Source organism: Hirundo rustica, chromosome 3 (assembly GCF_015227805.2).
Source record: "Hirundo rustica isolate bHirRus1 chromosome 3, bHirRus1.pri.v3, whole genome shotgun sequence".
Lineage (NCBI taxonomy): Eukaryota > Metazoa > Chordata > Aves > Passeriformes > Hirundinidae > Hirundo > Hirundo rustica.
Window position 1 is genome coordinate 50,355,858 of NC_053452.1, and position 17,070 is coordinate 50,372,927.

General features: G+C 37.8%; 1 protein-coding gene across 6 annotated transcripts in view; it reads right to left on the minus strand.

The window, feature by feature from the left end:
* UTRN (utrophin) overlaps window positions 1–17,070 on the minus strand; it is a 351,387-nt gene that overhangs the window by 259,101 nt on the left and 75,216 nt on the right. For all 6 annotated transcript variants that reach the window (XM_040060117.2, XM_040060120.2, XM_040060116.1 and 3 more), the window contains 11 exons: window positions 15,867–15,944; window positions 14,000–14,092; window positions 12,972–13,144; window positions 9,520–9,635; window positions 8,349–8,512; window positions 7,533–7,736; window positions 6,309–6,490; window positions 5,438–5,588; window positions 3,878–3,997; window positions 3,058–3,159; window positions 50–157 (listed from right to left, as the gene is read on the minus strand). In XM_040060117.2, coding sequence (XP_039916051.1) covers window positions 50–157; window positions 3,058–3,159; window positions 3,878–3,997; window positions 5,438–5,588; window positions 6,309–6,490; window positions 7,533–7,736; window positions 8,349–8,512; window positions 9,520–9,635; window positions 12,972–13,144; window positions 14,000–14,092; window positions 15,867–15,944 — 1,491 coding nt within the window. The remainder of the gene's footprint in view (window positions 1–49; window positions 158–3,057; window positions 3,160–3,877; window positions 3,998–5,437; window positions 5,589–6,308; window positions 6,491–7,532; window positions 7,737–8,348; window positions 8,513–9,519; window positions 9,636–12,971; window positions 13,145–13,999; window positions 14,093–15,866; window positions 15,945–17,070) is intronic.

Consider the following 17,070-nt stretch of genomic DNA (forward strand, 5'->3'; position numbering starts at 1 on the left):
CATCTCATCTATGGGGTTTGATGGGATAGAGCAGGATATCAATACTCACTGCTAGTTTTCGAACATTCACACTCAGGTCTGTTTGATCTTTAAAGTTGCTTGTCTGGACCTTACTCAAAGCCTCTTCTTTTTCAGTTAACCAAGCTTTCAATAAGCACTGCATATGATAAAAAAAATATTACAAGAAAATACCAAGACTGTCTAACAGCTATTGACAATTGCTTCTTTAAAATCTTTGCATTCAAAGCACAGTTATGTAGCCTTTATACGCTGGAATTTCAGTTGACTTTAACAAAAATAGTACACATAAGAGGACAAAAATATCAGATTAGGGAAGTAATACTTCCAGTGAAACGATTTCAACAAAACCATTTCTCAATATATCAGAGCACACCTCCCCCAAAGTTATCTATATAGCAAACATATCCACCATAAAGCTAACACAGGATTTATAAATCATATTCGAATATATCAAAATGGCATGTATGTGTTCTTTTGTTTTCCATCCTTCTTCCTCTGTGACTCAAACACAGCTGTTACAAATATTTTCTCACAGAAGTGACACCACTGGTAATTTATATGTCTTTTAGTCCAGGCAGTTGATCAAAGACTCAGATAATTAGCCTGACTAGGCAACTAATTAGTCACCTCCCTGTTTGTGGTACCTACTTTCAATTGCAAAAAAACTTCAGTAAATCCTATTTCATAAACTACTGCAAGCTGGAGTGGTCTGCTCTGAATAGTTCTAACTCAAAGACCTTTCATTTTTTCCATTCTTTTTTCTAGGAAACCTGTCCCGGGTCTCACTTCTCTTCAGTCACACAGTACTCCTGGAGTACTATCTAATCAAGTACCAGGAAGGATTTTATGTATTCTGTATTATTTTCCCACAGAATGCTGCTTCTAGACAGCAATCTCCATGGACTAGAATGCCCATGTCTCTATCAATCTCAGTTGCCTAGCCATGGGTTCACTGCTATTCCTCTCTGTTTAAAAATAAATCACACAGCAAGACAGACCTTTTTGTTCTTTGAACAAAACACTTTACAACAGCCATAGGTTCCCCATCCAAGCTGTGTATTTTTGTCATTGTTCCAGAACTTACTACAGCAACTTTGGACCACAGGGCTAAGGCAGTTTACATTCCCAACATGAACCAATATGCAAATCTATAGACAGAAAATATGATGGTGTTGGAATGCCATAAGGCTGTGAGAAAAAAAGATTATAGTGCCACACACTCGCTGGAAAAATCATGCTGGCATCCCAGCCAGCATATTTTATGCATAAGAGGAGCTCAGAAACCCTTCATGCGTTCAGTTAATTTCTGCTAAATCAGCAGTCAAAGATAACTCTCCCTAGAAAACTGAAACATAATTACCACAGTGCTAAGAAGTCTCTGGCACTGATTGAGGAATTTGTTTCCTGAGTGGTAAGGATTGTGTTGACTTGAAAATGTGGTGTACAAGAGCTTTCTGCGGGGAGCCACAAAAAGGCTGATGCATCACTGTTGCTCATCTCTCCATGTGGTTGGGCAAAATAGAAAATGCTTGTAACAAAGTGTTTTAGTTACTTTTGTGTTATGAAAACATTTGTACTCAATTTTTAAGCAGTTTCAGACTGTAACTCTTGTAAGTCACTTGATCATTCTTGTAAATTTGTAATTCAAGCCTGTTAGTAATAAATGCATTGTTCAGGTAAACAATGAGTACAAAAATGCTCATCTAAACCATCTAAAACAAACTTCTGTTTCCTCCTTATTTGCTATCTGAAATTCTACATTAAGCACATTGATTGCTTCACTTTTACAGAGCAACAGAGCTACACACAAATAAAACAAACCTGAGTTCAAATGTGCAACTCCAAAAGAATATGGCACGTCTGAAAACATTGTTATAGTCAATGACTGGTCCCCAGATAAATGAAAGGGTAGAAGAGGACAGAAACATGTTGACATGATGACAGAGTCATCAAAACTAGGAGCACTTGAAGTCCGTACCTTGACCGTACAAAGCAAGGATTTTGGGAGGAATCCTTATTTCTCAAATCTGAGTTACCATGCCCAAGAGTTGCCAGAAAACATTAGCACACATTTTTCTGGATACCCATACACAGGTGATAAAGCATTATTTTAAAGAAATATATATAAACAGATACTTGGCATGGAATAAAGGAGAATTTTAACCTTGGTTTAAGACCTTGCATTAACAAGGTCACACAAGCTACAAATTCAGCATATCAATATACTACAAACAGATATGGAAGGGGTAAGGGAGAAACACACATACAGCCCCAAAGAATGCAGACAAAACATCCTTGTCAAAGAAAATGGGCTGCAGCTGATACCAGTAGCTATACCAGCACTATTCTACTTCTTCCAAATGTCTAAACAATCTCTGAGTACTGCCTTGTTTAAACAATAGTTTACAGTGATAAATAACCATCGTTTAAGAAAAAAAAACTATTTCAGTAAAAACTTCAAAGAAAAAAACAAAATATTTTATGCTAAGAAATGAAACAAGCTCTAGTTCTAGGCAAACAAACAGCACATGCAGTTGTGTTACCATATATACTTTTTATGTCATCAGTTGCTTGTGTTTGAGCAGTATTTTATATGTAAAATATCTGATATCAAAGCAAAAAAACACTTGAGTACTGCACAATTGTATACATGTGTTCATGCTGGAAGCACATATACATTAATTAGGAAGATTTCTGTAATTACAAAACTACCAGATAGGAAAATTATAATAAATTTTCTAAGTATCACAGATATTCCCACTTCTTGACCATTTTACAAGTTACCTTGAAAATTATTTTATAAGGAGCTATAAACTTCTATTCTTAAACTTTGGAAGAATACTTCTCTTGCACTTCACAGCTACTCCTGTCCTCAAAAAACACTGGGAACCCAAACAATAACAATTTCTAGGCTTTCTAGGTTACTTTTCAATAAGTTGCTCAATCCTAGTCAGAACTTTGACTGGGCTTTTTTGGTTTGGTTTTTTCCCCTCCACAAATTGACCAGTCACTCTGAGAAACTGGACAGCTACTCACCTGTTCTTCCAGCAGCTCCTGCCACAAAAGCTGAATTTCTTGCAGCTTGACCCGCCGATCCTCAGTCCAACGGCAAACTGCTGTCCACCGCTCACCAAGCCTCTACAAAAGCACAAAACACTCAGGAACAATCAAGAACTTCACAAAGAAACTCCAAAATCAGATATTCAAAAGTGTGATTTCTACTTCACATTAACTTCTTTCTACATTACATCTACTTTCCTGTCCATTATTGATATTGCTGTATTGCACAGAGCTGGAGATTAATACTTTTAAAAACATTCACATATGGCCCAAACTCTGGTTTTGCTCAAGTCTTTGAGCTATTTGATTGACTTAAAAAGGAATGAACAAAGTAGTATGAATTTTGTTTGGAAAAATTCTGTCTCATGTACTCACTGTACTTAAGTTATACAGTCCTAAGTGACAGGAAAACACTTCATATGATATTCCCTAGGTTAATTGTGTTTATGTCTTCAAGTATTTCTCCTATCAGATTTTAACTTTCTAAGGAAAATAACTTACATGAGTTGTACTATGCACCTTCTATTTAATGAAGCTGGTGGAAGGATAGGCTACCAAATTATCTAAGTCACTGGGAATTCAAACAGCTTAAAAGTCACCAAAGCCCTTTTGCAGGTTTTAGCTTGAGGTGATTAAATAATTCTTTAAGTTATTATCGCTCCTAAAGAAAATGTTATTTTAAATTACTTTAACATAAATTGTCTTTAAACACAAAAACGTTGATTTAACAATTACATGCAAATGTTTCAATATTAACTAATACTACAGTTTAAAAAAGAGGGCTCTAAGATTTTACCTGCAATTGTTCCTCCAGAATAGCTGTTGCACTTTCCCCACTGCTTTCATCAACAATGACCACCATGTGTGTCAGGGAGTTGACCTTCACCTGTTCTGCCTCTAGGTCACTCTGCAGGCTCTACGACAACAAATCAGAGGTTACCAACTTGGAACACATTTGCTAATCTGCTATTTTGGCCTCAGTGACTATCACAGCTGCTGTGGGAAAGGAACTTCGGTATTTCAGATTCAACAGCTAAGCACAGATTTTACCACTGGAAATTGCTGAACGGTTTTAAAATGGTAAGCAAAAGGCTTACCAGAAATGATCCCCAAATCATTCTGTTAAAATGTTGTAAAAAGATGGAGTGCTTTAAGTTGGATGCCCCATACTTGACCAGGAGAATCACATGACACCTGCACTGACTTTCCATGTGTGTCTTCTATTATACATGGGAGAGCTTAAGTGTTTCTACACAGGGCTGCTATTGTTAATTTACAAGCAACATAGGGCATGCCAAACAGAAATCATTAAGAACACTCATTTTTCAAGAGCTGACAATATAATTTCCAAAGTGCCAACAGTGCAATAACATGATGCTCTTAAGAAAATAGTAGAAAAGTACAGAAAATGTGCAGTTCTGATTAGCTTAAAACAATCTGTAGATTTAAGTATTCATACAACTTTTAAAAGAACAGATTCAATGGTTAAAGCCTACTACAAAATATCTCTGCAAGATCAATACACCTTTACAGAACGGTAAATGTCACTTTTTATCCCAGCACATCCTAAGCTACTCTATGAAACACATGCCTCAAACCCCCCAGACTTTAAAAACAAAGGAAAGAATGCAAATGTGGGACAGAAAACTACGCAGACTAAAAATACTCCAGTGTTCTTGTTCTTTGAGGTATGTCCCATGCTGAGGAGAAGGTCAAACCTCAGCACTGAGCATGAAAACTAAAGCTGCCCCATGACAAATTTCAAAAGGACATCTTTTGCCTTCAACAAAACATTGCAGGATAGAAAGACTGGATTTACACCCAAAAAACTCAGTTGAGAGAAAAACCACTTCCAAAATATTGCACACATGAGAAAGCAGCGTCTAAGCGTTCCCTTAGCATGCAATCCCTGTAAAAGCAGAGACTGGAATTAATGACTGGGAAGGCCCTGATAATTTTAACTCCCACATTATTTTAACATGCAAGTCTTAAGCAGGCTTTAGGGATTGCTGCCTGTCATTATGGGCAAGTCTGTTTGGAGTACCTTTCATACAGTTCCTCACACCAACAATTTACCAGGACAGGCCTTATTCTCTGCACAAAAGGTAACAATTTTCCCTAAAGGCTTCATTTCCTGTATGAATCAAGTATAATAAGTCCCTGCTGGTCAGCAGCGCTCAAGTGTTAAGTTAAGGCTTCTAATTCCTTTCTACACCATCACCATGCTCTTCCAAACACCAAATGCAGCCATAGATGACTTCTGACACAATCAAGTTCCTCAGTCAAGGAATCCACCAACGTACATATCTTCCAAATATATCTCCTATACATATTACATAACAGGAAAAGGGTTTACCTTATGTTCTTCCAGCTGTTTTTGAAGTGACTCCAAATCTTCCGCTAGGAGCTGAGATTCCATCTTCTGAATGCGCTCTTCTGTGACTGTCAGCCAGTCAGACAGCTGCTGCAACTGCTGCTTCTGGAGCTCCATCAGCATGTCATGCAGGCTGCAGGGGGAAGCACAGAGTTGCTTCAGACACAGTTTTCCTGAGGAAAGGAGCTAAATTCTAGTTCATATAGGAAAGAAGCAAGGCCATACATAAAATTGTTACTGATCATCAAACAAAATTTTCATCATTAAGCTGTGTTAAGGAACACAGGTAAGTATCCTTCTTTCTTTCTCAATAAAAAATGCTCATGAACTATGCAATTTATATCAGGGATTGTTTCTCCCCATGGGGGTTTGCTGCTAATAAAGTCACTGCTGAAAGTCACAGCAAAGTCACAGTTTCTCCCTTGATGTGCAGCTCTTACCTTGGTAACCCATATGTAGCAAAAAAAAAATCTTCTGAAAGCTTTTTAGTTCTGTAAATACCCATGGATTTCCACATCTACTGTGTGCTTTACTGAGAAACTTAAATGTGTTTCTAATATTGTTTCAGTAGTTTATGCAACCACTGCATTTAAATACCATATATTTAGTCTGGCACATCTACATAACAATTCACAAAATACTTTACATAATGACTAAAAAACACCCCCAATCAGTTATACTCTTTCCTTTTGTTTCACCTTAGAAAGTATGAAGGTGGATTTTGTGTCACAAACTGAAATGTTAATTCTAAAAAAAAAGTCTTACAAATGGATGCAAACCAAATTCTCCAAGACACAGAAGCACCAGAGGTCAGTCCTGAACCTCTAGAAGAGGTTATGCACCACGAACTCACCGGGACTGCCTGTCCATGCTCTCCACCCTGAGCTCCTCCCAGCGGGAGTTCAGAAGCAGCATCTGCTCCTGGATCTCAAACTCTTCTTCAGGTGACAGATTTCCCTGGGCCACCAGTTGGTTTCCAGCCTGCAGAACATTGCCCACACTGCTCTGGTGCGCAGTCAGTTCCATCATAAAACTCTGGAAATGGTACAAGCAGATATATCACTGTGAGGTCCTTGTCAGAGTTTATGACTTGGTAAATATTCTAAAAAACTTTCATGTTTGAAACAGTGCTGTAGAAGGAGCTGACACTATCAAATGCACGAGGATGGCAGACCTGTACCTTTCCTTGACACAAGATTTTCCATGGGCTACAAAAATTCTGGATCCAGTAAAACAGAAAAAAAAAGCTGACCATCTCAATCAAAGATCTGTTTGGGAGAAGAGAGTCTTCAAACAAACAAATCAAGAATATGAAACAGGAATTTACCTCTGGCCAACAGAACATAAAACAACATCTGAAACATATTGCAGGAAAGCAATTAGAAACCTATGAGTTAGCAACATATATTTACTGTAAATCCAGAACACCTCTTCCTTTGCTTCATGGCTTTAAAACTAGCACAAGGAAAAAATTCCTCCTATTGATCTGCATTCAAACTCCATATTCTATTTTATACAGTAAGCTGACACGAGAGAAAAGTAAAACATCTAATATGACAACAAATTTCTAGCAACATTGGGATACTTGTTCAGATTTAGAGCAAAGTCAAATGAAAATTTGGAAAAAAATAATTATTTGGAAACATCAACACACGTTTCTGAAACAAACTATCCTAATCATCACAGGAAGACCACTGAATAAATTGACATAATTATCTATTTCAGCATTACCCTTATTTAACAGCAAGTAGCATTAGGCTGACCAGGATTTTTAGTAATTGGCAGCAGGGAAGTGCAACTCAGTTTGGATCAGACTATTTGTACTATGCACACCAGTAAACCAGCCACTAAAGGCTGATTTTGAAAAATTACACCAAGGTTTCAAAGCATGCTTTACTCTAGATTCTTCTAAACAGAAAAAATTTGCCTTGAATAAAGACTAGGAAACGGAAGTTCTGCAGCTTATTTAAACACACACACACACAAAAAAAAAAAAAAAAAAAAAAAAAAAAAAAAAAAAAAAAAAAAAAAAAAAAAAAAGCCAAACCACAACAAAAGAATTTGTAGAGAAGCTTACTTCATGGGTGGAAAACTGTTCTTTGACTTCCTCAACATCACCAGATATTTCCTCCTGTTCCCGAAATGCATCCTCAGCTGACAGCAACCATGTAAGAACTTCTTCCAGAGCAACTTGGTAGCTATCCAAGTCCATATCCACCTCTGTCACTGTGCTGGGAGTCTCTGCTCTAGAACTCTCCTGGTCTTCTTCAAGTGCTACAGTCTAGGCAGCCAAGAGGAAAGTGATGTCTTAGAGGCGCACAGAAGATGCCTTCCCAAATGGTATTAAAAATAGAACGAGTAAGATCTCTTTCAATTTTTCATAAAATGTTAAAAATAATAGTAGGATACCTTTTAATGAGAAATGCAAAAGTCACTATATTAAAATGCAAGTTCATTAATAAAGCACCTAGAAAAAAAAATACAACTTCAACCCTGCTCTGTCAACAGCGAATCTCAAAACCAACCAAAATCTCATCACTGCCACTAACCACTACAAGTTCCATGGCAAGTTCAGTTAAAGATTCTGGACCACCCTCTTCAGCTGATCAAGATGTATGAAACAGAGAAGAAAAAAAAAAAAAAGAAAAAAAAAGGCAGCATAACACAAATGGAACTTTATACCTCAATACACAAGATTTTGTACATGTTTCAGAAGAGAAAAAGGAAGACAGAAAGACTGAAGTTAATGGCAAACAAGTTGCTATGATTTTTTATATTTTCCCAGTTGTGTTGCCCAGGACAGAAGGCACGTTCCAGAGATAACTGATAAACATGACGGTCAGCTAAAATTACAACTCAAGAAAAGAAAGGCTGGCTTTGATGACAAACAAACCTGCTGCACACTGAATTCTCCATCCTCACATTCCTGCTTATATCTCCTTGGAAGGGTTTCCACCTCCCGAATGTCTTCCATTGTAACTTGCTTAGGAAGGACCTCAAACAAAGAAGTTAAATACATAATAATGGACTTTTTGTCTGGAAGCTGTACAGCAACATCTGCATCAAAAAGATAAAACATGGGGAAAAATAAATGAAGACAACCTCTTAAATCATTACATAGAACACAAGTAACAATTCACATATTCTCCTGTTAAACAGCCTTTTATAAGCTTTAAACTTAGAGACCAGGTTTGACATTCATTAAAAGTAGCATGAAGGAGGGAAAAAAAAAAAAAAATTTCTACATTTGGAAATGAATCCACATTAAAAGTCCTGATCTTTTTGAAGTAAGAACCCAGACTTGAAGTCACTAATAAAGAAAATATGTTTGGGGAAAATTGCTCTGAAGCATCTCCCAAGCAGAAATGTAGTTCAAGGACAGTATCCTACATAAACAAACATTTCCACTTAGGCTCAATCCCCCTTCCCATTGTTAGGTAATTTTCTCATTTTCCACATTAGAAAGTTTCGCCAAGCCAGGTTCACTTTTCTTGGGTTATGAACAGTACTCATTCAGTTAATACTTTTTTTTTTTTTCCATAAGAAGGTGGTGCTTGAAGTTTGAGGGCTTGTTTTACAGAATGAATCTTCGGAGGCTCACTTCAAAGCAGAGTAACAAGTCAGTATTTCAAAAAAGTCATAAAGGTTTTCTGGTTAGCACTCCTCGGCAGCTACTGCTGCTCAGTGTGTACGTAAAGAACAATAAATTATCAACTCTTAAGCTTCTCCATTCTACAGGATGCAATACTGCACCTGAAAAGCACACACCCCTGCTGCACAGCTCCTACCTAAAAGGAAACAAAGTCAGGGTACCAACTTCACCTTCCTTACACAGTCTCTGGATGGAAAGTCAACCCGAACCTTAATATTAAAAATGCCAAAGCCTACACATATACATCCATACCCTTACCTTTAAAAATGGCATTTGTTTAAATCCAAATTTAAAAACTCGAAATTAAATAGCACTGCACAAAGCTGATAGAATTGTTATTCATACTTAGAAGGAATTTCTTTCAAGAGAGCTCAAAAAAATCTTCTTGCCAAGTAAGATAACTGTATCCCACCTTCAGGATCCAACAGCTTCTCTATTCCTAAGTGGTTCTTGGCTGTGTTGAAAGCATTTTCCAGTCTCTCAACCGCAGACATCTTTGTAACTTTATCCCAGCTGAACAGCTCAGGTCTAAAAGTGAAAGCAAAACAAGGATAAAAGCAAACTTTACCCATAAGAAAATTCCACACCATGCAGAATATCAAATTATGCATATGATAGTAGCTACCCAAATAATATATTCATACGTACATATACCAAATGCCAACATAAGTGCATATACACAAATGTGGAAAAAAAAAGGCATGATTCTCACTTACTAGTGAGAGTCTGACAATCACATACTGACTGCATGCCCACAGCAACACTGACCTTCCATTCTGTGCCCTAAACATAAAGTCATTGATTGCAACAGGAGATCAAATACTAGCAAGAGTACATTGGCTTTGTTTAAAATTTATCCCAAACTGGTTTTCCTCAACTGTTTCTTTTATAGCATTACTGTTACTACACATTTTCTGCATTAGGCGCTGCTGGGTAATCAAGAGTCACTCTGGTCCTGGAAAACCTCATTCCAAACTTGTGATGTGGCTCAGTGACCACCCCAGGCCATCACAGCCAGGAGAAACAGAGGTCTCTACTCCACTCGCTCGCTCTTCCCCATTGTCTTTTTCCCCCACTAACAAAAAACAGCTCACAAGAATATGCCCCATCACAAGCACTCACAAGTTCCAGTGCAAATCAGGCCAAGGAGCTGATCAACTTGCAGAGTCAGCAGCCTTCATCTAAGATCAATGTTAACCTGATCTCCAGTCCAGCTGTGCACCCAAAACACACTGGTGGGTCTCAAGGGGAAAGAACAGAGCACACAACAGGAAGCAGAGGGAGTAAACAGAGCGCATTCCTAGTAGGACCTACACCTGTGGGTGATCAGCCATTAAAATACCTTCCATTCTCCCACAACGGTGGCTTCTCATCAAAATACTGCTATTGATTCTGTACTTTATAGAACTTGGGGAGGAAGAGATGGGCTTTAACTCTTTTAATATTTGATTTAGTTTTAAATTGACTTAAGAGTCCCCTTTATCATCCGTCAAGTCATTACGTTTGGGAAACAGGAAGTCCCTAAGCCAACAGAGTCTAAGAAGCAAAAAGCCAGAAGAAAAGCAGGGTGAGCAGGAAAAAAGATATACATAGAAGCTCAAGGAATGACCTTCACATACATCCATGCAAAAGCAACAAGGATATCCACAGATTCATGTAAGAACAGACATGGATAGTAGACATTGACTTTGAAAACAAAAGTTTTAATAAATCATAACTCGGTACTTACCTAAGAGTGAGAAAATTGAAGCAAAAAGCAGAATTCAATTCAAAGAGGAACTAAGCTAATATTAGTAAATGAAAGAAACCAGTGCAGTAAAATGCTAATAAAATTATATGAGGTAATATAATAATAAGGTTACTTACATGCTGCAGGTGTTACAAAGTTATTAGATATTGTAGCCAAGAGGTAGTACAACTAATAAGTGTTGATAGATACAAAAAGAGAAAAGACATTAAATGTCTTAAAGGATTCCATGAAGATTTCATTCCTCTCTTTTAAGTGCCATGCTAAACTAAAATAAAAAGCAGTACTGAAAAATGCCCCTTCAGTAGGGGAGCACTTCTATCTGGGTAAGTTAAATAGCTTTCTTGTCCTATGTCTTCTGCAACCTGCCCCAATCTCCTTGCTCTTTGCAAATGCTTTTAAAGTTTCTCCTTCAAAGTTGAAAAGAAACCCAGCTCAAGATTTCTTAAAAGTAAGGGGAAAACGGTGCTTCTTTGACTAAAGGACTTGTGCCCAGGGACAACAAAGCTGAATCCTGACATGCCAGCAGCTGTCAGGCTCCAAGGAATAGGGAATAAAAGGCTCAGACCCAGATTTTAGGAAGTCAGAGGAAAGCAGAGTTATTCAGTCAAAGCTTTCAGCTGGGGCTTTTGCTACTTAACAGTGCTCTGAAAAGGGCAGAGCTCACAGGCTTCAGATCCTGCAAAGCCTAAGCACATAGTAATAACAAAAAGGACAAACTGCCTAAAACTAATTCTTCTGCTTCTCTCAGGTCACCTAGGTTTCATTTGTGTCTAAAGCTGGCACACTCTCCATCACAAATCTTCACACATTCAGCAGCAGAGCAAGGCCACTACAGGCAGTTGTGCTGGTAGGAAAATCATCACTATTGCTCACACCACTCAGGGGAGGGACTTAGTAATATTTGTGATAAACTCCAGCGAGATGATTGGCAGTATTGCTCTGTCCTTGCATAGCAGTCCTTCCAAACTTGCAGAAGCCCTCAGTGTTGTGCTGGCCCTCCTTACACATCCATGCAGGTTGAACACACGCCAGCTCTGGTCCACAGAGTTTTATGCCAAGGCAGAGCTGTCCTGAAGCCAGAGAGCCTGTGACAGAGCCTATCACAGTTACCACAGGCCAAATGGGCACTTTAGAGCAGGCTCAAAGTGAATGTATGTTCTGCACACACTTTGCATCTGCTGGGTGTAAACATGAGTGCAAAGTATTTGCTGTCTCAAATACCTGGTGACCAGGAGGTCTGGTTAAATTCTAGAAATTATTATACCTTTTCAACATGAAAATGTTATTTATGGGTAAGAAGAGTCAGACCCTGCAAAGCAATGAGTTGACTTCATTTAAGAAACACTGGATTAGATTGCCCAGTAGATCTCCAAGAAGAGATTTTTAAAAAGGAAGTTTAAAAAGTATGCAATGTTAATAGAATCTGTAATCATGATTTACTTAAACTTCTGAACAGTTCTGCAGAAATCAGAAAGAATACAAAAGATCTGTGCAAAGAAATTTTAATGCTATTCCTTATAAAGTATAATGAACAAACTAAAGGATACTCTACAGACACCTGAAGTGTTCTATTACCCTTTCATATTCTGCCTCACAGTTCTCCTGAAAGAACTGCATACATTGTCTTTCAAGCAAGATATATTAAAAAACACAAGAAAAGCACCAGTCTCTCATTCCTTCATTTTGAAACTTCTGTATCTTCTTATTGAAATTACATGGCAATCTTCAATGGAAGAAATGTTTCTATTTGCAGAGGAGGGCAGGTACAAGGAAGAAAGTACAGCTGAAGGAGATGGTCAGCTCCCCCATCCCCTGCTGAGACCCCCTCAACATATTTACTGTGAAATGCATACCAAGTGGGATGTAAATCCACTCCAAATAGCAAGTGTTTGTGCATGTGCAGGAACTCAGTGTGACACTCCTGCCTTGGCTCCAGCCTTTGCAAGGCTCTGGCAATGTCCCACCGCTGCTATTGTTATCACAAAAAAGATAAACAAAAAAACCTGGACAATGAATCACTGAAATAGGCTAGAAGCTGTCAAATGCTCAAGCATGAAGACACAGAAAAAAGCTGTTTACTTCATTAGGTCAAAGGTAAGCTGTTTGCCACCTACTTGTGTCTGTGAATCACAGCATTAAAGGCGAGTCCATCAGCCCAGCTCGTGGTGAAGTTCAAAACGTTGACCTGACTGTACGGTCTGGTGGACTGCCGAACCCAGCTCAGCAGTATCTTCTCACTGTTGGTCTGCTGCAAATCTGACATGATGTCCTTCATGACATCCTTCACCTGCAAGACAGCAACAACTACATGTTACAAACATACACCCCTCTTCTCCTCCTTCCAAAAACAAATTACAGCACAAATCATGGAAGGATTTTCCCCATGAAATGCTATGAATCAAACTCCAATTCCTCACACAAAATTAGGGAATAGCAGTCTTCAGACCATCTTTGCCCTCTACTGATTATAAGAAACGGCGATGCTTCGTGTAATAATAACACATTACTCTTATATTATGATATTTCCACTTTCCTTGGTGCTGGCTGCTCCAGCCACAGGGAATACTCCTCATTGCCTCTTTGCTGTGGTTGCACCAGTAAACAAACTCCAAAAATACAGCTTGTACAGGTTTTCTGCAAGAAGAAGCTCATCCAGCCAAAGTAGTTTGTTGTTTGGGTACTAGCTATACACATCTACTGAAGTCCCTCCAAGTTAATTCAATGATCTTCTCAGATACTTGGATAAACCACGAGCAATTCATTCTATGAGACTAACAAACCTACAAATCAGCTGTAAGATGCAAGACAAACTCAGCTACCTAAACAGTAAAACACTACCTGCCTCAAGCCCTTGCGGAAGGAAAAGAAATACAATGCTTCAGCCTGAAAAGCCTCTCTGCAATTCACACCAGCAGGAACTGAACTGAGCAGCTGAGCACAACTGGGCACATACGAGAATACGGATCATGGGAGGCAGCCAATAGACTTCGAGCAGAAATTAAATACTGGCCTGCCTTTATTTACCAGCCCAAAATAGAAGCAGTATTTTCTGCCACCAAAAGCCTGGGAAGGTTTGCGAGAATCACAGCAGAACAATGTACGTGATTCCTGGAAAGGAAGAGATCTCAGAGCAGCCTCTCACCTGCCAGTGCAAGATAATGCTCCACAGCAGCCCAAGCGTCAGCTTGTGATTTCCATCAACGATGTCAGTTCCTCCAATATTCACCAGCTCCACCTGGAGAGGTTGAATCACCCTTTATTACACACTGTTATCACAGTCCCAAGTCACAACCCCACCCCACATCCCTGGCTGTCCAGCCAAGTATTACCAAGGGCTCTGAAATTAAAAGTAGTTGAAGAGAAAAGCAGAATTGACAGAGAACTGTTCATCTGAATTTGTCATGACAACTGCTTAAATAAACTTAAGGTTAACTGCTTAAACTGTATGTCAAAAGATGGCACCAAAGAAGATATTCCATTGGAAGAGTTTTATTCTCTCCTCTAAATATACAGGTGCATACCAGCAGTCAAAACTGAACAACAGAAATGCAAGCATGAAGGATCTGATAGAAAAATAAAAGTTTAGCAAGTTTGGTCCCCAGGTTTTTTTTTATTTTTTAATTTGATTGACAAATCAAAAAAGTTGACTTTCCTTACTTGGAACGATTCTGCCTAAAGGATGAGGTTCACAGGATCACTTGATCACCTACACACTAGGTTTGTCTGATCCTTGCAATATATATTTAAACACTTTTATATATTTAAACACTTTTATAAATTATTTCACGAGTTATGAGTATAGCATAAACTATTTCACAAGTTACCAACATTGCACAAACTCTCAAACAACAGAATGCAAGTGCTTTTTTTCCCTCCATCATAACACACAACACATTTTCTAATGAAGCTAAGCAGTAGGCATAAATTAAGTACATGACCTTAACAACCTTCAGCTAACTAAGACCATCTGTTTACTTCCAGAAACCCAGATGCTGTCAGCTTAAGGAAGAAATAATTAATTATTTCAACTCAGTATTGTTTCATTTATTATTATAATAAAATAAATCAATTTCAAGCTAAAAAACTCATTATTTATCTTTTAAAAAGTTAATATTTACAGTACCTCAAAGAACAAAAACAACCCACTGCCAGCTTTGTCTGCTTCCAAGAAATATGACACTAGTCCACCAACACAGAGGGGAAATTGCAGTATAATACAGCATGTTGGTATCACTCTTCAATCAGCAGTTTATATAAATATGCCCATGCTTTCTTGTATTTGATGTATTTTATTGCCAGAATGTTCTTATTAGGTTATTTTAGTGCCCTGACATTCACAAATAGAAATTCTAAGTATAGAGAACACATTTATCAGGAATTGTTAGTCAAAAAAGGAAGAAAAACTAAAATCACTTTACTATAGCACTACTGTCGTCCAGTAAAAACAAATATCAAGCCAAATAATTATCTTTTTATTTTTCTTAAAGGAGGATTTGATTTTGTTGGTTGTTTGTTCTTTTGATCAGTTACCAAAGCTGCAAACTAGAAATACTATACGTTTGACACAGATGACAGAAGTCAATGAAAAGACCCTCCTGGAAATGGAGAGTAGGACAGAGCCACGAAAATCTGCCATCCCCTTACAGATTTCTGCACAAATTATGCAGCATTGCTGGAAAGGTTTGTGGTTTTTTTTGGTCCTGCTGTGTTCATCAGCTATGCAATAGCAAAACTTCAAGGCACCTTTTTCTCGGGAGCTGCACTCTTCTCAACAAACCACAGTTTTGTGATCAGTGGTTTAATGCCATTACTAAGTCTGCATTTTAAGATCTCACAAAATTGCTGGACACCAAAATTCTACATCATGGAAGAAACTATGAAAAGTTTACCCATCTCAGTGAGGTCTCATTTTAGGTACAAAAAAATCTTTATTCCCTCCATTCTGAACTCATTTACATACAACAACAAACTAAAGAATCTCTCAAAAAGTTGTGGATAAACATGCTCACATTGTTCTGATGCAAGACTTGCAGTACTCGGTTGACGTTATTTAAGGCATGTACTCTTGTGGAACCTCGTTCTTTAGGCTGAAAATAAAAAGTTACAACCTGTTCAACATCAGAATTAATGGACATACCAAACAAAATTGTAGAAGAATTATTCAGATTTTAACTTTTTTCTTCTTTTAGTAGTAGTAAGAAAAACCAAACAAGATCATCCACAACAATTTCAAAATGAAAACTGGTCAGATCAATATTTCCCCATTCAAGGCATAGGACAGTCCTTGGATTCAAAATGTTTCAGCTCATCTTCAGTAAGTCCAAAATCTTTATTCCCAGCATCTACAGAATTATTAACTGGTAATGCAAAAGCAAAGAGAGAGCTCCTGGGGAAAATCTGAGGCTTTTGAACATTTGCCAGAGTACTTGAAATTTTCTGGCTCCCAAGAGAGAACAAGCAGCAATTTGTTTTTCTGGCACCAAAAGCCTGCTAAATCTTTGTATACTGGGAAGAAGTTATGCTCCTGACTTTCCTTTCCCTTTAATATCAGGGCAAATTAAAAAAAAAAAAAAAAAAAAAAAAAAAAAAAAAAAAAAAAAAAAACACCACCACAACAAAAAAAAAACTCCACCAAAAAACTCCAAACCTTCAACTCTTGACAATACCTGCCACTCCACTTGCTTTTAATCACCATAATTTAATTCCTGTGGCAGAAAGTGATCATACTGAAAGAGCATGGAGCTGAACTTGGAACACAGTAGTCAACTTAGAAACCAAAAAACTCCTGCTGTTTTCAGCACACTTCAATTCACACTACAAATTATTAAAAGAACTAGTAAAACACAACTGCTTAAAAAACAAAGTAAGCTTGCAATATGTAATTTTTTTTTATATGACTGAACATCCCTCATAAGGTTCATAAATAAATTTGAGACTTATTATAAAGAGTGAAATCAAGAATTTAATTCCGAGTAATGACACAGGTTTCACCATATTTCACGCATCTTTGTGAAGATCCAGTAATGTTAGCAGGGGAAGAGTTTTCAGCCATGAACACTTCCCCATAGATATTTCAAGCAGTTTTCAGCCTTTTCCTGACTGTATATGACAATTTTTTTCAATGGAGATGCAGATTTTAACCTACTAGCTTCTTACTTTTTTTTTTCCTTTAAGGGATCTTTCACAAGCTTACTAGAAGCCCACAGGGACCCA